General features: G+C 48.8%; 1 protein-coding gene across 2 annotated transcripts in view; it reads left to right on the top strand.

Annotated features, from left to right (window-relative positions):
* Window positions 1-23,323, top strand: part of slc4a11 (solute carrier family 4 member 11) — a 237,110-nt gene that overhangs the window by 166,814 nt on the left and 46,973 nt on the right. For both annotated transcript variants that reach the window (XM_038793208.1, XM_038793207.1), the window contains 4 exons: window positions 7,502-7,627; window positions 12,769-12,882; window positions 15,498-15,630; window positions 19,736-19,809. In XM_038793208.1, coding sequence (XP_038649136.1) covers window positions 7,502-7,627; window positions 12,769-12,882; window positions 15,498-15,630; window positions 19,736-19,809 — 447 coding nt within the window. The remainder of the gene's footprint in view (window positions 1-7,501; window positions 7,628-12,768; window positions 12,883-15,497; window positions 15,631-19,735; window positions 19,810-23,323) is intronic.

Raw genomic sequence — 23,323 nt, 5'->3', positions numbered from 1 at the left:
GCATGCTCGTGACCATAGAACACAGGGAGTGGACCATCACCCATTGACTGTGCCACCATCTTCTGGATTTGTGTCACATCAGCGAGTGACTGTGCCTTCTCCCTCTGCATCTGTGCCACATCGGCGACGTGGGCAATGCCGCTGACGCTCCCAGCCATGGCCTGCTGTGACTGGGCCACGCTGAGGAGTGCCGCTGCAGTTTCCAGGTGGCTCTGGCACATGGTTGCCTGTGAGGCGGCAACCCTATCCTGGGACTGGGCCAGCACCTGCACAGAATGCTCCAGGCCTTGGACATGCTGATCCATAGCTAAAACCGTCACCCCCAATGCCTCCACATGGATGCCAGCTGTGCGGTGATGGTCTAGGTGACCATGGTCGGCACCACCTCCTACCGTTGCACGTGGTTGGACTCCTCCAACTGCACCTGCAGGTGCTGGATGCTCACCGGCACCCCTCATGTAGGGCGCGATTCTCCGAACCCCGCGCCGGGCTGGAGAATCACCGCAACCGCGCCCCGACGCCGGCACGCGATTCTCCAAGGTGCCGAGAATCGGTGCCATTTGCGCTGGCGCGTTTGATGCGGCGCCGGCCGTGAGCCGGTGGAATCGGCGGGGCCGCCGATCCTTCGGCCCGAATGAGCCGAGCGGCCGCGCGGAGAAAGCAGAGTCTCGCCGGCGCTGTTCACCCCTGATCGCTGCCGGTGGGAACTCTGCGCGAAGGGTCGGGGGGGGGGGGGGGGGCGACCTCTGGAGTGGGGGAAAGCACTCCTTCTCCGGACCGGGGGGGGGGGGGGTGGGTGGCCTCTCTCCCCCCCCCGGCCTACTTTGTTGCACGGCCGTCACCTGAACCCCTCCGGCAGGTTGCTTAGGGGCCGGCGCACTGAAGAAGTCCCCCGCGCATGCGCAGGTTGGTGCAGCCCAACTGCGCATGCGCGGGTTGGCGCGGCACTCATTTGGTGCCGGGAAGGGTGGCTGGAGCGGCGTGAACTGCTCCAGCGCTGTGCTGGCCCCCTGTGGGGGACAGAATCGGTCGACCCCGTGCCCATTTCACGCCGTCGTGAAACGCGACGGCGTTCACTTCGGCATGAACACTTAGTCTACATTTTGGAGAATCCCCCCCCCCCCCCCCCCCCCCCCCCCCCCCCCCCCCCCCCCCGTAGTCCCTGGCTCTGCGACTGCATTTCCAGAATTGATGGGCCTGTCCGTTCCAGAAGCCCGAGACCCACCTGAACAACAGCTAGTTCCTGGGGTCGGCCTGCCCTTTGCCATCTTGGGTGTTCCTACCTCCACCTGCTATGCCAGATGTACTGTGTGGTGTGCGTCAGATAGTGTCCCAGGAGCCCCTTCATTAAAGTGCCCAACCGAGATGAGTGTCTCCAGGATGGTGGAGGGTGTTTGGAGACAGCTATGACAGGGAGTCAGTGTCATCCTCCGACTCGAGCTCTGGGGTGTCCTGAGTCTCGGGTCGAGGGCTGGTGTCCGAGGGGCTCTGCCCCTCACTGCTCAGCTCACAGAGGGGGCTCAGAAAATGATAGTGTTGGACAGTCCGACATATGCAGCCCTGGGGGTGAGTAGCTGGTGGCTTCAGTGGCCAGGGCGCCTGGCCATGGTGGCTGGTATGGGTGCCGGCATGTGGTGCAAGGTGGGGGTTCGGCCGCCCTCCTGGTTGTGGGGGGGGAGGGGGTTACGGGTGTGTGGGACGCAGGTTAGTGCCAGGGGCACAGTGCTGCTTCCTCACCCTGGCCACCCTGAGGAGGTCGTGCTGTTTTTTCCGGCACAGTTGGGCAGTCTGGACAGTCTTGCTCACGGCGCTGACCGCCTCTGCCACCTGTGCCCAGGCACGACAATGGCGGCTGGCAGCCTCCTTCCCAGGCCGGGGTACAGGGTCAACCACCTCTCCTCCACCATGTCCAGGAGGGTCTTGAACTTGGTGTTGATGAATCTTGGTGCCGCTCTCCTTGCTGCCATCTTGTTGGCTGGCATGGTGTGTATGTGGAGTGCAGTGTGTATGTGCAGCTGCAGCTTGTCAGCCTCCTGAGTGTCAATCGGAAAACTGGCAAATCCGCACTATTTCTTATTGGAATCCATTGTGTTCCACATGCCGCCGGTACTTCCCCTTAACAATAGCCGAATCGTTGCCAGGAACTCCACGAATCCTGTGCCGGTGTCAACACTTAGTCTCAATTCTGCCGACAACATTCAACAATGGAGCATCCACAACCCTCTGGGGTGGAGAATTCAAAAGAGTCACAACCCTTTGAAGAAATTTCTCCTCGTCTGAGATTCAATTGTGTGGTGCTTTATTCTGTGAGACCCCCCCCCCCCCCCCCCCCCCCCCGTGTTCCAGATCCCCCAGCCGGGGGAAACAACCTCTCAGTCTCTACTCTGTCGAGCCCCTTAATAATCTTGAGTGTTTCATTAGCTCACCCTCCTTCTCAACTCCAGAGAATAAAGACCCAAATTACGTAACCTCTCTTCTTAGGACAAACCTCTTAGCCCATGGATGGATTTCGTGAACTTTCGCTGTACTGCCTCCAATGCGAGTATATTCTTAAACATGGAGAGCAGAATTGCACACAGTATTCCAGGTATGGCCTCGACAAAGCCATGGCCAATTGTCGTCTCTCTTCTTGTATTCGAGACCCCTTGCAATAAAGACCAATGTGCCATTTGTCTTCCTAATTGCCTGCTCTATCTGCACGTTAACCTTTTGGAGTTCCTTGTGCGAGGTCACCCAAGTTTCTCTAAACATCAACAAAAGGGATATTGCTCTTCTGTACTTACGAACAAATTGAATAACCTCTCGCCTCTCTACCCACTCATTTAACTGTCTACATCTCTGCAATATTTTGTGTCCCCCCTCACACTTGCGTTTCCAGCGAGCTTTGTGTCATCGATAACTTGCGTTCCAATTTTCACACCTGGTATCCGAGCAGTGTTGCTGGATGAGTGGGAGTCTCTCAGTGCTTTGTGCTGAGTGATTAGGTGAACTCTTGAGGTCGAGTGAGGCCATTTGGCCCATTGTGTTAGCGGCAGGGGGCTCACCATTTAATCCCACTCTCTTGCTCTTCATACTCCTATAATTTTTTCCCTTCAAGGGTTTATTCCCTTTTGAAAGTTACTGTTGAATGTGACTCTCTTCCCCCACCACCCTCCTATGCCGCCTGACACTGACTGGCCAGTCTCTCACTTGTCGCCCACCCTCTGTCACTGGAAACTGCTTTTATTTAAGATATCAAAGCCTTTCTTGATTTTTGCATGTCTCCAATATAGCGCAACTGGCTCTGTTCTTTAAGCAGTCACGTTTATGAACAGGGGGGTCTTGTGGACTCTACCTACCCGGCACCAAATGTCATAGCTGTTCTGCACAATAATGTTGAGTTTATACAGCCCAACCTCTTTTTGGCATCTGTTGATCAATCTGCTTGCTAGGATTTACTGTCCTTTCTCTTTTGGCAGAGAATATTTTAGGTTATCCCAAATTGAGTACGGTCCGATTAAAATCAAACTATTATCCCTTTCGCACAGTGTTTATTTTTGGAGAGCCTTTCTTTTCTGGGAATGGGAATGGTGGTACGGCTGAAATCGGGCGTTCATTGTGTGACAGATTTGTTGATATTTAACCACAGTAGCATCCGATTACGCAAGACCTGACAAAACCGTCGGGCTTCCATACTGAGAGTACAGAAAGCACATACAAACACGTTCAAAGGCTTCTGTTTCCCATGGGCAGCAGGATTCACACCTCTGAGACCCTTCCCATCAGGTGTGATCCCAGAAACTAAGCTGTCAGTACAGGACTGCAGAGGAGGATTATACAGCCGGCGGTGCCATCTTTCACATGAGACATTATCCCAACGTTAAGAACCCGGCTGGTATTAAATACGAAGGTATTCCAAATCCCTGAAGGAAAACTTGGAATGCCAATTCTTAACTGCTTATTTTGCAATTTGTTGATGTGAGGAAAGTGATACAAACCAGTGAAGAAAGTTGCAGTCGCGTTTGTAAAACATCAGGAAAGGCAACAATACAGAACAATAATTACATTTAACTACAATAATAGCTACACTACACACAGTACACTTAAATTAGTCCCATTCCAAATATCTCCCCTATCCTAAATTTCAAGACTATACCCCATCCCCCCCAAAACAATATCCCATAGATTTTAGACTTCAAGCAGAACTCCCAAGTTCTCTGGCTGGGATTCTTCAAAACGGCGGCTAAGTGTTGACGCCGGAGTGTTTCATGCCGGCGTCAATGGGCCTCTTTGTCCAGCGATTATGTGGCCCACAGGGGGCTAGCACGGTGCCGGAATGCTCCACGCAGCTCCAGCCTGCACTGCCGCGCGACATGGCGGACCCACAAAGCGGGCCGGCGCGGAAGAAGGTAGGCCCCTGCCAGACCGCGTGCGCCTGCCAATCGGTGGCCCCAGATCACGCGTGCCCGCAGATCGGTGGCCCCCCCGCCCCCGGAAACTGATCTCCCCGTCCTCCACCAGTACAGCCACCGCAGCCGCGATGCCGAGCTCCTGCCAGGTGGAACCACGCGTGAACCACGCCGGCGTGAACTCGGCTGGTCGTCCGCGGAGAATCGCCGCGGGGGCCTCTTTCAACGGCCCCCGACCGGTGCCACCACGATGACGTGTGCGCGACTGGTGCCGATTCTCCAGTCCCCGGAGTTTTGCGCCCTGGCGTCGGACCAATCGTGGGTCTGACTCACCATTTTCCACCCCCGCGCTGAGCGCGATATCGGCGCGGTTGCGCGGATAATTCCGGACTCTGCCTTTTTTCAACCCTGACCTCTCATTTATTCTGCCTTTTTTTTTTGTTCTTTCACAATTCCCTTCACAATCTAATCCTGCTTGTCTAATTCACCATTAATTTGGTGAATATTGTTTGCCTTCACTCTCTCCCTGGGAAACCATTGTCGACATTTCTCTGCCCATGGTGTGATGTCCCAATCTGGACAATCGGGTTATTTTTTATGAACTTAGTCTCTTAATATACTTGAGCTCGGGTAACAGTTTCCACCTCTTCCAAAATATCGAGTAAAGATCTGCGAACGTTGGCATTAATTCGTACTGTGGCCTCGGCAGGTGACTGCATCAAGAAAAGATGGTGGGCCAGAATCCTCTGCAGCCAGCCATCTCACACCAAACTCCGTTAGGTGAATTTATTCCCCTTCAGCTCAATTTCTGGCCTGCAGATTGCTGAAGGTGCAAGCTGAAAATGGATCATAGAATCCCTACAGTGCAGAAGGAAGCCATTCGGCCCATAGAGTCTGCACCAGCCCTCTGAAAGAGCACCGTACCCAATCCCCTGCCCTATCCCTGCAACATCATAACCCCAGCTGATCTGCACACTAAGGGGTGATTTTTGTTTTATCCTGACCAATCCACCTTACTCCACATTTTCGGACTGTGGGAGGAAACCGGAGCACCCGGAGGAACCCCACGCAGACATGAGGAGAACATACAAACTCCACACAGACAGTCACTCAAGGCCGGAATTGAACCTGGGTCCCTGGCTCTGTGAGGCAGCAGTGCTAACGCCCATATCATCTGAGACCTTGGTGAACGACTGTATCCAGACTGCATGTCCATCGTAATGAGAGTTAGGGATTGAGAAAGAATCAAAACTGAGTAGAGGAATTAGAATCAAATCAGCAATGGAAAGACTGGATTAAAAGAGAGAAAGTAAAAAGCCAGAAAGGAGAAGCTGGAACAAGATCGAAATGGTGAAGAGAACATTCGAGGAACAGATTACGAGCGGCAGGAATGAGGCTCCAGTTTAAATTGTTCCTTGTTGGGCTGGAGGGGTTGAGTGACATCGGAGGAACAGGAACCACGTCCCGTAAAGGGCTGATTGAAACTCCCAGCCTTCACTTTCTATGGCGAGTTTCATTTACTTCAATAACCCACGTGCAACAATTTCTTACCCAACGAGGATTTTGAGTTCCCACTTTCTCTAGGTTAACTGCAGAACAATGCAAATCAGCCAGCAATTTGCGATGATTCACAGCGCGTATTTTCCTCACTATAAATTACTGGGTTACATGCACAATACATCATTATTGTCCCAACAAATTCTGGGCTAACATTGCCATGGAGACAGGATCATAAAATCTTAAAAGCAAAATTGATATGTCATAAATCTTAATTAGGTAACCAAACAACCTGGAGGCTTTTGTTTGCATTATTCATGGTGTTATTAATGCAGGCACTAAAATTAATTGTAACAACGTTAATAAAAAAGAAAGGGGAACAATGTAGACCTGCAACAAAGGCCATAAATGCTGCAAATCATCGGGTCTGTCAGCATCTGTCCGGAAATAAGTTAGAACATGACTTTTTTTAAATGCAGATGTTGACTGATGTTTACTTCCAACAATTGTAATCCTTTTAGTTGTAACAATGCATGTTTCAAAAATATCTTGCCTGGAACAAACTTTTGATAAATATAATGTTTTCCATCACATTGCCAATATTTTGACATTAATTATTGGACACCAATGACCACAGGAAGGTCTTGAGGGCTTCAGACTGATCTCCGAGACCTCTGCTTTTCTTCAACCCTGACCCTGACCTCTTTTTTTATTCTCCCACTTCCTTTTCTTGTGACCACTGACCACCAGGGGGGAGGGCACTTTTCCTCCAGAAAATGCTCTATTTTCCTTTTCGGATGTCCCCTGAGGCCAACCTCTTTGAACAAAGCTTTTGGTTGCCTGTCCAAATACTTTCCTGGTACGGCTTCAATGTCAGATCTTTAGTTCGATTAGACAATTCAGAAGCACGCTGGGATTTCTCATAGAATTTTTTTTTAGAATTTACAGTGCAGAAGGAAGCCATTCAGCCCATCGAGTCTGCACCAGCTCTTGGAAAGAGCACCCTACCCAAGGTCAACAACTCCACCCTATCCCCATAACCCAGTAACCCCACCCAACACTAAGGGCAATTTTGGACACTAAGGGCAATTTAGCCTGGTCAATCCACCTAACCTGCACATCTTTGGACTGTGGGAGGAAACTGGAGCACCCGGAGGAAACCCACGCACACACGGGGAGGTGCAGACTCCGCACAGACAGTGACCCAAGCCGGAATCGAACCTGGGAACCTGGAGCTGTGAAGCGATTGTGCTATCCACAATGCTACCGTGCTGCCCAAATTCTCACAACGTGGTAAGGTACCATAAGTCCCTCCACCATCTATGTGGGGAGCCGCACAACTTACAAAAACACATCGATGAAAGCTGTTTACCGCAGCTTAATGAAGAGGCTGCATGACTCACCCACAAAATCTTACTCATCATTTCTCCCTTTCAGATGCTGATGAAACGCTGCAATGTAATATAATTGACTTCATGTGATGCAGGCATCATGTTAGTTATGGATGGTCAAGGCTGAACTTACTTACTTTTTTGTTTCTGGCTTTGAATGTGCTGAAGTTGACTTATGTGGAAACCTCCTCTGAGTTGAATTTTGTCCTTTCTTTTTAACCCCAGGTATAATTGGTAGCAATAAATCCATCAGGAAGTACATCACCACTATCTTGTTTCTCTACTGCATCTGCCTGCTGCCAACAATAGCTTTTGGTTCTTTGAATGACGAGAATACCAGAGGATCGATTGGTAAGATTTGATTTTTAAATTTGTTTCCCAATTCAGGGGCGATTTAGCGAGGCCGAGCCACCTGGCCTGTGCATCGTTTTGGGTTGGTTTGGGGAGGGGGGGGAGACGAGACGAGAGGGGGAGAAGAATGTGCAAACTCCACACGGACAGTGACCCAGAGCCGGGATCGAACCCGGGTCCTCGGCGCCATGAAGTTGATTGGTAAGATATTAAAGAAAGTCTGCTTTTGTTCAGTAGGTTCGCTTGATGCAGGATACAACAGGAGTAGGCCATTCAGCCTCTCGTGTCTGTACTGCCATTCAGTGAGATGGCGCCTGATCCATGACCAAACCCCATGTGCACCCACCTTTGTCCCATATCATTTCATCAATCCTTATTTTTGAAATGAACAATCGGCCTGTCATCAGTTGCCAAACATGTGAAGCACTGTTTCCAAGTTTCAACTCAAAAAGATCGGGCACTTATTTTTAGACTGTGTCCCCTTGTCTTAGACTTCTGAACCAACAGAAAGAGTGGGCGTGGTTTTCCGCTCGACTGCTGACAGAGCGGGAAAACCAGCATGCAGTAGGCTTTCTCTCCACATCCTCTGGCACTCTGTCCACAGAAAACCTGGGGGCGTTACCTCCACAGATTGGGGCACCCTTCCGATCTGTGATGAGGTTTCTTTATGCGGGTGGGATGGGGGGTGGGGGGGGGGGGGCTCCACACATGACGGGGAGCCCTTTAAGCATATGTCAATTTATTTACATGTGATTTAAATGAGGTTCCCACCGTTCCGACGAGGGGTGGGGTGAGTAAGAGAACGAGATTTGCGCTGTCATCAGGGGTCTTCCCCAACCACACATAAGGGGAAACCCCTGCCAGAGTCCCCTTAGCGCTGCCCCTTTCATGTGCCCACTTGACATTGCTCACTGGGAGCATGCGTTGTGGGCGGACACTATGGCGTAAATCCGTTTAATTCCATCAAAATGTATACAAGTTCATGAAAATCAGGCTCACGCTCTCACTGGGGTGTTACTAAGAGATCTCGCTGGTGCGAGGGAGGCGGTGACGTTGTGGTATTGTCACTGGACTAGTAATCCAGAAAGTCAGAGTACTCTGGGGACCCAGGTACCAATCCCACCATGGCAGATGGTGAAATTTGAATTCAATAAAAATCTTGAATTAAAAGTCTAATGATGGCCACAAAACCATTGTCGATTGTCAAAAAAACTCATCTGGTTCACTAATGCCCTTTATGGAAGGAAATCTGCCGTCCTTACCTGGTCTGTACCAGCCTCCCCGGACAGGCGCCGGAATGTGGTGACTAGGGGCTTTTCACAGTAACTTCATTGAAGCCTACTCGTGACAATAAGCGATTTTCATTTTTCATTTTCTGGCCTACATGTGACTCCAGACCCACAGCAATGTCTTTGATTCTTAACTGCCCCTCAAGGGCAATTAAGGATGGGCAATAAATTTTGGCACCGCCTGTGACACCAATGTCCCATGAACAAATAATAAAAATAAAATAATCCCATTGTGGCCCACTCGCGAGATTTAGCAGCCACACCACACCAAATGTGGTTGCTATATATTGCCCAATATTATCCCCAATTTCTTTTGTAAGCCACGGTTCAGCAACATTTCCTCTTTTACTTTTGTGCCGGACACGAAAGAATTAACCTTGTCATTCATACACACGTTTAAAAATGCTTCATTGTCTATCCACCGTCAACCCCTTTAATAAGGTTCCCCAATCTATCCGTGCCAATTTGCGCCTCATAGTTTCCTTTACTTAGATTCAGGGCCCTAGTTTCGGATTTGACGACTTCACTCTCCATCATAATGAAGAATTCTGTCACGTTATGGTCACTCTTCCCAAGGGATCCCACACACCAAGATTGTTAATTAATGCTTTCTCATTGCACAGTATCCAGTCTGGAATAGCCTGTTCTCTGGTTGGTTCCTCAACGTGTTGGCCTAAAAATCCATTACTTCCACACTTCAGGAATGCCTCCTGCATTATACCATTGCTAGTTTGGTTTGTCCAATCTATATGCAAATTAAAGTCACCATGAAATTACCCTTATTGCATGCATCTCCGATTTCTTGTTTAGTACCCTGCCTTGCATCTCCACTGCTATTTGGGGGGGCCGACAGACAACTCCAACAACATTTTCTGGCCCTTGGTCTTAACTCCACCCATACATATGGTGTTGATTTTGAGCCTGTATTAGCCGCCGGCGATACCGACGGAGGGGGCCCAAAATCTCACGAGTGTCAGGACACGAGATTCTCACTGGCGAGATCCCCTTTCCCAATTTTCCGCTCCGCTCACCTCTTCCCACCCAGAAAGGGCAGGGACCTCATTTCAATCGATTTTGCACCGAATGCCCCAGAATCTGGAACGAAAACAGGGCTGAGCGGCTGGGGGGCTGCTCGCCTCGGCCAACGATCTGTGCAGTGAGGGGAGGATGCACCGCCATGACTTTCCTGAACCCGAATTCTTCCTCGCTGTTATCCATGTCGCTAAATCGAGTCCCAACACTGCAGAGTTGCACCGAGGTCGAGGAGAAGGCTGCGAGGAAAGAGTCGTTTGAATGAAATGAGAAATGAAAATCGCTTATTGTCACGAGTAGGCTTCAATGAAGTTACTGTGAAAAGCCCCTAGTCGCCACATTCCGGCGCCTGTTCGGGGAGGCTGGTACGGGAATCGAACCGTGCTGCTGGCCTGCTTGGTCTGCTTTAAAAGCCAGCCATTTAGCCGAGTGAGCTAAACATAGTGATGCTAAGTTGTATTAGGATGCGTTCCAGAGCTTTAAAGTCCTGGGTGGCCCCGGTCATTGCATGGTGCGTTGCCCATGCGTATGCCGGATTAATGATCAACTTGAATCCTATTTCATCTCACAATTGTGCCAGATTTCCCCCATTTTCTTTTCCCAAACTTCTGCTCTCCATTCAAATAAAACTACTTGTAGTCAGCCTTTTACCAGTTTTGGAGTCTCCGGTATTGATTGCGATGCTGGATTTAGTTTTGTTTGACTTGTGACGCTGTTTTGTCCGCTGTCTCCCGCTGCTCTGTTCAGGGCCTGACCCTTTTTGTATTGTGTCTTTTATTTGGCACTTTTAACTTTGGCAGCCGCCTGCTGCAATTTCTGCAGCTGATTTTTAAAAAACGGTTTTGGGGACGAGTCACGTTCAGTCTTTTCTTTGGTGCTGCCTTTCACTTCACGCGAACAAGAGAAGGACAGATGCAACCAAACCATAATAGAGGACGGTGGCCAATTAGCCTGCCTTTCTGCTGGAGTGAAAGGTCAATGATTCATTCCTTCTGAGAGAACCGGGAAGACATTCTGTCCTCTCTCAAACCAAACTTCTGAGTGGGAGATATATTCAAAAAAGACGCTAATTCTCTGGTCTTGGGAGTCGCGGATGAAGTTGTTATTTAATAATAATCTTTATTGTCGCAAGTAGGCTTACATTAACACTGCAATGAAGTTACTGTGAAAAGCCCCTCGTCGCCACATTCCGTGCCTGTTCGGGTACACAGAGGGTGAATTCAGAATGTCCAAATTACCTAACAGCACGCCTTTCGGGACTTGTGGGAGGAAACCGGAGCACCCGGAGGAAACCCACCCAGACACAGGGAGAATGTGCAGACTCCACACAGACAATGACCCATGCCGGGAATCGAACCTGGGACACTGGTGCTGTGAAGCCACTGCGCTACAGTGCTGCCCTATTTATTGCCTACCTTGAGTTAACCTTTGTGAGCTGGTGAACCACCGCTGTGCTGTGTGATGAACGTGCTCCGCAGTGCTGTTTGGGCAGTCGTGTACATTACTGATCCCCTGAATAAGATTAAATATATTTAATGCATGCCAAGTATTTTATAGTGAGCTATAGAAAATGCTTAATCATGTCAATAGAAATATCATCAGCTTCAAGTGGTAAATGCAGAAGTAATATTTGCACTTGGGAAACAAAGTGAGCGAACGACTTTCCCCGTCAATATTGTGAGCAATCAGCCCGCACCTCACTTCACTTCCCCTTGCAAGTATTATTTCAGTCATACTGGTAGGGAAAGATCCACGCGGATGGAAATCAACAGAATCTGGTAACCCCGCACATGGGCAACGGTCAACAAAACGTCTCGTGGGCTGCACTCAGAACCCAGGTGTGCCACAAGAACCCGCCGGGCCGGAGGTTACCCGCCGCTGCGTTAGGGAGCGGGTTTCTGGGGTTTCTCACCGTGCCAATGAAGAAATGGCGACCACGTGGCCACTATGTTATGGGGGTGGCACTGGAAGCTCCCGACTCCAATCCCGGTCTGACTAGGGCAAGCGGATAAATTGCCCGTGATGTTGCCCACAGTCAGATGTTGAATGGAGAATCCAAACCTATGCTGGCGGGTGCTTGGATAATCGGACTCGGGCAGAGATGGGGATGGAAGAGGGCAACGACAGAGAGATGGGTGAGAGCGAGGGAATGGTACAGCAAAGGAGGGCAAGGTGAGCAAACGCTCTGCAGTATTGGGTTCTCGGTGGAGGAAGTGGCCACAGTTGATGCTGAATGAGAGGGTTTTCTGTTTTGTGCATGGTGCAGGAGCAGTTGATTGCTTGGTTGCTACTTTCCTGCAGAGATTTTCAAAATCCATCTTCCACTTTAGTGCCAAAGACCTTTGGATTTTCCCCTGACTTCTGGTCTTTAATCCCTTCAGTTCTGTACAGTTTCTTATCTTCTCAGTTTCCCATTTTTCTTCCAGAGTGTATTAAAATTATAGAATATCTGGGTGGGATTTTCCGACACTTCCCCCTGATGGGATTTTCTGATCCCAGCGAAGGCGATGTCCATGAGCTACCCAACACAAGCACAATGCCAGCCTGGCAATTTGGCACTGCCAACCTGGCACCCTGGCAGTGCCACCTGGGTGAATGGGTTTTCCTGTTCGCACCCTTCACTCCCAGGAAACCGGCAGTGGGGATCCGCCATTGGCAGGACCGGAAGATCCCGTTGGCAGGAACAGGTGGGAAACTTTGACCCTAGTCTTCGATCAAGGAACAAGCTGTTGTTTGTAATCAGAAAGCCAGCGGATATTGGGAACTATATTCAATCGCTGTTTCTAAGTGTATTTTCTAACCTCAGTTGTTATTTTGCAGATGTGCAGAAAACCATTCTTGCCCAGTGCATTGGAGGAGTGGCCTATGCAGTCTTGGCTGGTCAGCCAATGGGTATAGTTTTAACAACTGCACCCCTGGCCTTATATATCCATGGTATGTTGTATCCCATTGACCTACACCTATGTCATTGTTTCTTTTTTAAATGGTCATGTCTTTTTTAATTCTCCATGTTGACTGAACGAAGTACTTTTTAAGTATGGCTGCTATAGTCCTAGTCCCAGAACACTGCTTAAATTTCTCCCAGATTTCTGGAGGAGGTGGGAGAGGGATGACGATGTGCCTGACCCTGCACTGGCCTGATTCTAGCGGTGATGTACTGTGCAGAGAATGAGAGATGTAAAGGTGTGTTTTACTGCAGTCAGCATTAGATGTCGCCTCTATACTAAAACTCAATTGACCTACATGGATATCCAGTCTGCAGATGTCTGTAGTGCCGCTGTCAATCCTCAATGGATTTGTAAGCCACTCTCAATCTCTTTAATTCTGCATTCAAGATGTTCAGTGTGTCCTTGAATGTCGCCAAAACTCGTGCATCAATGGGCGCATGGGGCAAGATGTCTCACCGGGACAGAGGGCTCACTGCCGCTGTGAAACGTCCTGCCCCATATTCCCAAAGATCTAAGGGTGGGAAGTTGTCTTATTCGTTCATATGCCAACCCATGGACAGAAATTCGCCAACCTGAGTAGACGTCATCCTCAAATCGAGGGACAGCCAAGGGGTAGATATCTTCAATGACGGGCACCTTTTTAAGGGGAATCTGGGACTGCGAGAATGGGCTAGAGGGAAATGGTGATTAGATTAGTTAAATTAAATTGGGAGGAAGCTGACATAAGTTGGACCAAAAGGCATTCTGTATAAGGCTGGTAACTTGCTACGTACAGGTCCAAAGATATGTTGCAGTGCACAATGTGTAAATCGTGCCTCAGCATTGTACGTGAATGGCTGCTTGGGAAAGATCAGTTCTGCCAATCGCACTACATTTGGTCCCTGTAGCCTTTCTCCTTGTTTGCAGCGGAACATCCTCTTTCTTTTTTACAATAATGGTTGTATTTCAGGTGGATTAGTTTCGCCAAGCTGATTATTTTAGCTGGGCTACCTCACTTCCTCATGGGAAAAGGAAAGGAATGGAAAAGACTTTGGCACCCATGTGCTCCCTTTTAACTGATGGCCAATGTAGCATGTGCATTGATAAGACCCATTAGCAAGACCTGTGTTTCTACACCCCCAGTTTTTCATACTTTGCCCAAGTACCTTGTTCAAAAGATACTGCACAAATTCCAAAGCTACTGTGCAAATTCCAAGTCCATGTACCACAGGGTGGAGTTTGTTCAGTTCCATAATTTTATTTTATAGAATGGAACCTGGCTCATGAATGCAGGTCCATAAGACGTAGGAGCAGAATTAGGCCACTCGGCCCATGGGGTCTCCTCCGCCATTCAATCATTACTGATATGTTTCTCATCCCCATTCTCCTGCCTTCTACCCAAAACCCCTGATCCCCATATTAATCAAGACATTGATCAAAGTGGTCTTTTGACCATTTGAGCTACCTTCCCATCCAATTAATCACTAAGGCTGTGTGCCACATTTAATTTCCTGCCCGAGAAGTGATGGACCAATAGACCAAATTATATCAATATAGAGTTGTGGATAAACATTCCCTAGTTACCAATTCCTCGCTACCAGTAGCACAGGACATGGAAATGACCAGACCATCACCAATGAGCATTATTTGGTCATTGTTTTCTGCACTTATCGGCAGCAACTTCACCCTAGATTTTTATTGACACTTTTTTTCCCCTTAATTCTTTACAAATGGTCCATCCCGTCAGTGCCATTCACTGCAGGGCTGGTTTAGCACAGTGGACGAAATAGCTGGCTTGTAATGCAGAACAAGGCAGCAGCGCGGGTTCAATTCCCATACCAGCCTCCCCGAACAGGCACCGGAATGTGGCGACTAGGGGATTTACACAGTAACTTCATTGAAGCCGACTTGTGACAATAAGCGATTATTATTATTATTAAGCAGGTCTTCTCGTTCCTTTGCCAAAGGGTCATGATTTAACAAGAACTGGCCCTGTCCGGGGAGGCTGGTACGGGAATTGAACCGTGCTGCTGGCCTGCCTGGGTCTGCTTTAAATGCCAGCGATTTAGCCCAGTGTGCTAAACCAGCCCCTGAGGCTGTGTCCAAAGACAAACATATGGGAGGCAATACCGGATTAGAAAGTAGAACCTAACCCTCCTTCTGAATGGACCAACAGTGCTTTTTATTTCAGCTCGTTCAACCCTCGCCCTAATCAACCTAAATGATTCCCACTCCTGGCAGACAAGCCAGTTGATTTGATTCGGAGAGGTGAATTGGACATTCTGAATTCTCCCTCCGTGTACCCGAATAGGCGCCATAGTGTGGCGACTAGGGGCTTTTCACAGTAACTTCATTGCAGTGTTAATGTAAGTCTACTTGTGACACTAATAAAGATTATTATTATAATCATTATTTAAAAGTTTATGCACGGTTTCCAAAATGGATAAATATGCTTTGGTCCCTATTTCCCTACGGAATTGCCAAACTATGTTTTATGTTTCCTAGCTCTTGCAGTGTGTAGCTTTGTAATTGGCAGGAGAAGGTGACCTTTTCGACCCATCTGTTTGCTGCCTCTTTTGACAGTGGCTTCTGTTGGTGACAAATATTCTTTTCCCTCTGCAGTAATCCAGGGTATCTGCGATGACTACAATCTGAATTTCTTTGCTTTCTACGCCTGTGTTGGCTTGTGGAATTGTTTCTTTTGTATCGTCTATGGTGTCGCTAATATAAGTTTATTAAAGACATTTTTCAAAAGGTAAGCTCCATTCAACCAGTTGCCGATGAATATTAACTTAATTGTGGCCATCTTCGTGAACCTTCAAAGATATAGGTTAGCACTGGATTATTCTACAGGGGCTATAGTTACCCTGCGAGACCTTTAGCTCTGTTCTCCAGCTGTGGGCATCATAGCCAAGGCAGCCAATTATCACCCCTGCACAGTTGATCAAAGCAGCTGGTAGTGGAATTTCTCCTCAAATCATTAACGATGTGCTTACGATGCTGTCAGATCAGGAATTCCAGAAGATTAACTCATTGAGATTGAAGGAACAAAGTGTAATGAAAAATGAAATGAAAATTGCTTATTGTCACAAGTAGGCTTCAAATGAAGTTACTGTGAAAAGCTCCTAGTCGCCACATTCTGGCGTCTGTTTGGGGAGGCTGGTACAGGAATTGAACCCACGCTGCTGGCCTGGCTTGGTCTGCTTTAAAAGCCAGCTATTTAGCCCAGTGTGCTAAACCAGCCCCTAATACAGCAAGCGGTAGGACTTGTAGAGTGTGAACCTGGAAAGCCCTGCAGCTATTCCTTATGTAGCAAGTGCCAATGGACTATGTATCTGTTTGTGTGGTAGGGGTAATTGCATTAATCCCGAATACCCGACTCCTCTCACAAGCTGGCATCAGTAAAAGTAATCATGAAGAAGCTGATTGGGCTGTCACTAAGAACACAACTTATTCGGGAAGGAGATGTATCAGTGATTAGCTGGTGAGGGCTATAGGTGATTCCAGCCCCTCATGGTCGCCTTTTAACTGCCCTCTGAAGTGACCGAGCAAGCCATGAGGTTATATCAAACCGCTACATGGCAGTGGTTCAAAGAGCAAGTCGTCCTCCACCACCACATCCATGTGCAGTCAGGGAATGGGTAATAAATGCCCAGCAATGTCCACATCCTAACACTGAACAATAAGCGAACGTAAGGTGGATTGAAGTACACAGTGGTTAGCATTGTTGTTTCACAGCACCAGGGACCCCGGTTCAATTCCTGGCTTGGGTCACTGTCTGTGCTGAGTCTGCACGTTCTCCCCATGCCTACGTGTGTTTCCTCCGGATGCTCCGGTTTCCCCTCACCGGCGGGATTCTCCGGCGTCTGGCGGGCGGGCTGTCCCGGCGCCAGAGAATTCAGCAGGGAAACAGTGGCGTGAACCATTCCGGCGTCGGGCCGCCCGGAACGTGCGGAATCCTCTGCACCTTCGGGGGCTCGGCCAGCGCTGGAGTGATTGGCGCCGCGCCAACCGGCGCCGAAGGGTCTCCGCCGGCCGGAGAGAGTTGGCACATGTGCAGCAGCGCCAGCATGTTCCCAGAAACGCTGGTGTGATTCCTGCGCATGTGCAGAGGGTTTCCTCTCCACGCCGGCCATGGCAGAGCTTTACACAGGCCAGCGCGGAGGAAAAGAGTGCCCCCCCCCGCCCCGGGGCAGGATTCCCCCCCGCGCCCCCCCACGAGGACTCTACAGGCCGCCCTCCGAGAAAGGTCTCGCCCGTATGGACCTTGTCTAATCCATGCTGGCGGGACCGGATTCACGCCGCACCCCCGGCAATTCTCCGACCCAATGGGGGGTCGGAGAATCCCACCCACAAGTCCTGAAAAAGTGCTTATTAAGTGAATTGGACATTCTGAATTCTCCCTCCGTGTACCTGAACAGGAACCATTGGCAATTAGGGGCTTTTTGCAGCAACTTCATTGCAGTGTTAATGTAAGCCTACTTGTGACACTAATAAAGATTATTATTATAAAAGAACTAGGAGCAGGAGTAGGCCATTCAGCCCCTCGAGCCTGCACCACCATTCAATACGATAATGGCTAATCTTATCTCGGCCTCCTCTCCACCTTCCTGCCCATTCCCTATAGCCCTTTATCCAGCGACTAATTAAAAACCTATTGATCTCTTCAAATGTGTTTAGTGTTCTGGCATGCACTACACTTTGGGGTCAGGCATTCCACAGATTTGCGATCCTTTGAAGTAATTCCTCCTCATTTCTGTTTTAAATCTGCCACCCCTGAGCCTCTCGTTCTAGGATGTCCAACAATGCTCTACATCTACCCTGTCAATCCCCTTTAGCATCTTTTATACCTCATTCTGTACAGGTCTATGTATTTAGTGGTGTTTAATAATCCCTGTTACTGAAAGAAAACAAATTTGATTTTTGACAAAATGGGGGGGGTTTCAAGCAATGTCGACTGCTGTTGCGGTGGTGTGAAGTAGTGAACTGTCTGATTGTTCTTTATTTCACTTTTCTACCCTGGCAAGCCTTAAAAATGCATCTTGCACATTAAAGGTAATTGTTCCTGTGACTCTTCAATACTTCAAGGTTGTTGGGGTGATGCAAGAATTTTGTGCCACAACGTCAATGGAAAAGCAAAACTGCCTCTTGGGTTTTAGCTATGATTCTGTTTGTCTGATATAGCGTTTAGTTCAATTGTCAAAATGAGTCTTTATTTTCAGCAAGGACTATTATCATACTATTACAGCACTGAGAAATCCCATAACCCTGCACTCATTGTTTCTTTTTCACGTATTCCTTCCATTTCTCCTTAAAAGTTTCTCTTGAATCTGCTTCCGCCATCCTTTTCCACATCAATCTAACATTTGTTTCTCCACATTTCGCTTCTGGCTGTTGCAAGTTGTCTGAAAATTGCCTCTTCTGGTTACTGACCCAACCACGGAGTACAAAATGTTTCTCTTTATGTACTCTTGTCAAAACCTTTCAGAATTTTGAACCACTGGGGCGAGATTCTTCGACACCCCCCCCCCCCCCCCCCCCCCCCCTCCCGGCCGGGTCAGAGAATCCGCGTAGGGTGGTGCGAATCCCACCCCAACGCCGGCTGCCATATTCTCCAGCGGCGTTTTTCGGGCGGGGGCGGGATTTCCGCCACACCGATCAGTGGCTGTTGGCAGCGGCCCTGCCGGCAATTCTCCGGGCCCCGATGGGCCGAGCGGCCATCCGTTTTTGGCCAGTCCCACCGGCGTGGCTTACGCATGGTCCCACATGGCGGGACTTGGCAAGTAAATCGACGAGGGGGGTTGTGGGGGGGGGTCGACGCATGCGCAGAACCACGGCAACGGTTCTGCACATGCACAAACTCGCGCCGGCTGGAGCGGCGCCAACTGCTCCGCCGTCCACCTGGTCCCCGAGCACCAGAGGAAATCCACGCAGACACGGTGAGAACGTGCAGACCCTGGACAGACAATGACCCAAGCAGGACCCGAAACTGGGACCCTGGCGCTGTGAAATGAAATGAAAAATGAAAATCACTTATTGTCACGAGTAGGCTTCAATGAAGTTACTGTGAAAAGACCCTAGTCGCCACATTCCAGCGCCTGTTCGGGGAGGCTGTTACGGGAATTGAACCGTGCTGCTGGCCTGCCTTGGTCTGCTTTAAAAGCCAGCGATTTAGCCCTGTGTCCTAAACATGCAACAATGCTAACCAACGTTCCGCCTTCCAACAAATATTCTTAATGTTTTGTGATGGTGTAAGGTCTAGGCCAGGTTTTCCACCCCTGCTCACTGACATGATCTTCTGGTCCCATCAAGCATTAGTGGATTTTTGGCTTGCACGCCGCATTCCCTGCAGTGGATCTTGCAATGGCAGGGCTGGTAATTCTGGCCCTAGTCTTTTGTCCTCCATGCCACTGTTTATAATGTCAAGGATCCTATATGTTTCTAATAGCCATCTTAACTACCCTGTTCTTACACCTTTTTTAAATGGTACCGTTTAGTTAGTCTTGTCTCTTTTCTTCATTACATCCCATCGCACTTAAATTTCATTTCACCTGTCATTGTGTCGGCCAACTTCACCTGGCCACCTGTCCTGCTGAACTCTGCTACTATCCTCCTCACCATTTCCAGGTTTTCCATCACCTGTAAACTGTGGCTGTGCTTTGTTTATTCTTATATGACCCCTCTCGTAAGGGAAACAACAGAGGAAATTTTGCGTGTGTTCAAGATTTACATAAATACAAGTTTTTATTAACCTTTCCTCCCCCCCCCCTCTCAGAATAGCTGTGCGTTACCACAAACCATGTCCATGCGTATCTTACATCTTTCAATTAATGGTGGTCTACTCCCCCTGTTATTCGCAGATCAACTGATGAAATCCTCGCCGTCTTCATATCGATTGCTTTTATTGTGGATGCTTGTAAAGGTCTGGGCAAAAGTAAGTCGGGGGCGGTGTGTGAGATGGGAGGAGAGGGTGAAGGAAAGGGAATGAAGTTGGTGTATTTCTTTCTATGTCTCCTTTCTCTTCGGTTTTGTTTTCTCTCTTTTACCCTCCACCCAAAAGCAAAGGGGGATGTCTACCCGATCTTACAGCGCAGCAGGAGACCATTCAGCCCATCATTCCTGTGCCAGTTTTATGGTGGAGCTGCAAAGTTTATCCCACTCCCCTGCTCATTCCCCGCCGCCCTGTCATTTTATCCCCTTCAAATATTGATTGAATTCTTTCTCAGTTGAACCTGCTTTCACCGTTCTTGAAGGTAGAACATTCCAGATCACAACAGCTCGCTGCATTAAAATATGTTGCCCCACATCAACTCTCGCTGTTTTGCCAATTGTGTTCAATCTGACTTGCATAACCAGCTGTTGGAAAATGCTAATGTTTTTTTTTGAGGGGCTTTATTCTGGTCATTTTAATCACTTCTACCCTTGAACTGGTACAGACAATGAATAATAATAAGCTATGAAGTGTCTGAGTTTAAAAAGGACCCAATTAAATTGGAAGAAGTGATATTAGCATAAGACAGCAGGGGGTGTAATATGAGAAAGCGAAGAAATTAAAAACATTTATGAGCCATAGGGAAATTGTGAATAGTTCAAGCAGTGGGTTTTGGATGTTGGATAATTCGCAGGAAAATAATTTTAATGCATTAAATTTCATGAACTTGAGTATAATTTACCAATAAAGAACATTTAAGTGTCCAGTGTAAATTGGCATTAATATATTCTGAAACATTTGGGCAGTGAAGGGACTGTGGGGTATTGTGAGTAGAACTGTTGAGCAAGGTTTATGTAGGGGACCTAATGATCTTTTAGTATGCAAAACCCTCAAAGGGTTGATGACGTTCCAACACTGGGTTCCAAACTTGAGTCTGAGATTTAGCATTGTCCATTATTAATGAGCACTATATGGGAAGATTGGAAAGACCTCAGCATGCAATCCTCCGCATCCCACTCTACGGACAGGAGTTTCCGGCTGTCCCTGCCGTCGGGACCGTCCGGTGCCGCCAACAGCGAACCCCCGCTGCAGGTTCCTTGGTGGCATGGGGTGCAAACACCAGGAAACCCTGTTGACCGTGGCGAACCCCGAAGACCAATTGCAGGCTGTCTCTGCTGCTGGAAAACACCCCGGAAAATCCCGCCCTATGTATTCTGAGGCGATTCATTTTGGTCACTGCCGGGTATCCAACAGGAATTCCTAACTTTTTGTCTCTGCCTTATGATTCCTGGTACGGGGCGGGGGGGGGGAGATGGTTTTATGTGCAAAGGTTAAACAGGTTGGGGTTCTACTCATTGGAATTTAGAAGAATGAGAGGTGATCTCATTGAAACATAAAGGATCCTTCAGGGGCTTGACAGAGTAAATGCTGAGAGGATGTTTCCCCTTGTGTGAGAGTCTAGGACCAGAAGGCACAGTCTCAGAATAAGGAGGTATACATTAAAACTGAGGTGAGGAGGAATTTCTTCGCTCGAGGGTTGTGAGTCTTTGGAACTCCTTGCCACAGAGTCCTTGTGTATATTTAAGACTGAGATAGATTCTTGATCAGTAAGGGAATCCAGCGTTACGGGGAACGGGCAGGAAAGTGGACGTGAGGGATGTCGGATCAGCCATGATCCTATTGAATAGCGGAGCATTCCTGAGGGGCCGAAGGCCTACTCCAGTTCCTGTGTCTTGTGGTCTCGTTTAGTCCCAAGCTTGATGTTTAAAAGCCGCATCTTGTCTTCTCCAAGGTAAAGTAAATGTTGCCATAGTCCCAGATGACCATAGCTGCTTTCCCCTTTGAGGGGGAGAGCTGACTGATGGTGATTTAACCTGAGGATCACTATACCTCCAGGCGAGGAGCAAGGTTGAGAAGGCGGGGCCTTCCTGAATAACCTCAGCCGAACTGAACCTGTGCTGCTGGCCTCGCTTCACATCACGAACCAGCCATCCAGCCAACTGAGCTAATCTCTCCCCAGTTAAATATTGGGAGGCAGAAAGCCATTGTTCAGTCCCTGCTGTAACCGGTGTTCCCGAGCTACCGACTCCCTCGCTCTCTCTGCCAACCACTTGAAGCTGAAACAGACTGGTTGCAATGTTAGAATCATAGAATTTACAGTATAGAAGGAGGCCTTTCGGCCCATCGTGTCTGCACCAGTCCTCCGAAAGAGCACCCTATTTAGATCCAATCCTCTACCCTATGCCTATAATCCCATCTAACGGGTAATTTAGCACGACCAATCCACCTAACCTGCACATCTTTGGACTGTGGGAGGAAACCGGAGCATCGGAGGAAACTCACGCGGATACGGGAAAACATGCAAATTACACACAGACAGACACCCAAGGCCGGAATTGAACCCAGATCCCTGTGAGGCAGCAGTGCTAACCACTCTGCCAACGTGTAACCCAAGTATGTCGTGTTGTGTCACATTTGACTCCGAGATGAGCGTCTGACCACATATCCACCTACTTCCAATGCCATAATAATGCCCAACTCCACCCGTCCCTCAGCTTATCTGCTGCTGAAACCATCGTTTGCTGCCCTTGTTACCTCTGGCTGTTTCTATGCATTCCTGGCTGGTCTCGCGCATTCTACCCTCTGTAAATTGAGATTGTTCAAAGTCCTCCTTTTTGTGTCCTTACTTACAGTAAGTCACACAGAACCTCCCTGCATGAGTAGGCCACTCGGCCACTCGAGTCTGCTCCGCCATTCAGTAAGATCTTGGCCAATCTGATTGTAACCTCAACCCCACATTCCCGCCTTTTTAAAAAGAAAGTCATTTACGGGGTGTGGGCGTCGCTGGTTAGACCTGCATTTATTACCCATCCCCAGTTGCCCTTCAGAAGGTGGTGGTGAGTTGCCTTCTTGAACCTCTGCAGCCCTTGAGGTGCAGGGGCACCCATTGTGCTGTTAGGGAGGAGTTCCAGGATGTTGCCCAGCGTCAGTGGAGGAGCGGCGATATATTTCCAAATCAGGGTGGTGAGTGACTTCGAGGGGAACCTCCAGGCGGTGGGCTTCCAGGTATCTGCTGTTCTTGTCTCCACTAGATGGTAGTGAATGAAATGAAAATGAAAATCGCTTATTGTCACGAGTAGGCTTCAATTAAGTTACTGTGAAAAGCCCCTAGTCGCCACATTCCGGCTCCTGTTCGGGGAGGCTGGTACGGGAATCGAACCGTGCTGCTGGCCTGCTTGGTCTGCTTTAAAAGCCAGCGATTTAGCCCAGTGAGCTAAACCAGCCCCATTGGCAGTGGCTGTGGGTTTGGAAGGTGCTGTCTCGGAAACCTCTCGATAGGACCTGTTCACCCATCACCTCTGTGCTTGCTGACCCACATTGGCTCCTGTCAAGCAATTCCTTGATTTAAGATTTTAATTCTAATGTTTTCAGGTCCTTCCATGATGGTGCCCCTCCCTATCTCTAACCTCCTCCAGTCCCACGACGCATGAAGATAACTGCTCCCTCTACTCTGGCA

Source organism: Scyliorhinus canicula, chromosome 3, assembly GCF_902713615.1.
Source record: "Scyliorhinus canicula chromosome 3, sScyCan1.1, whole genome shotgun sequence".
In the NCBI taxonomy this organism is placed as follows: Eukaryota; Metazoa; Chordata; class Chondrichthyes; order Carcharhiniformes; family Scyliorhinidae; genus Scyliorhinus; species Scyliorhinus canicula.
This window is presented reverse-complemented; position numbering and strand designations above follow the sequence as displayed.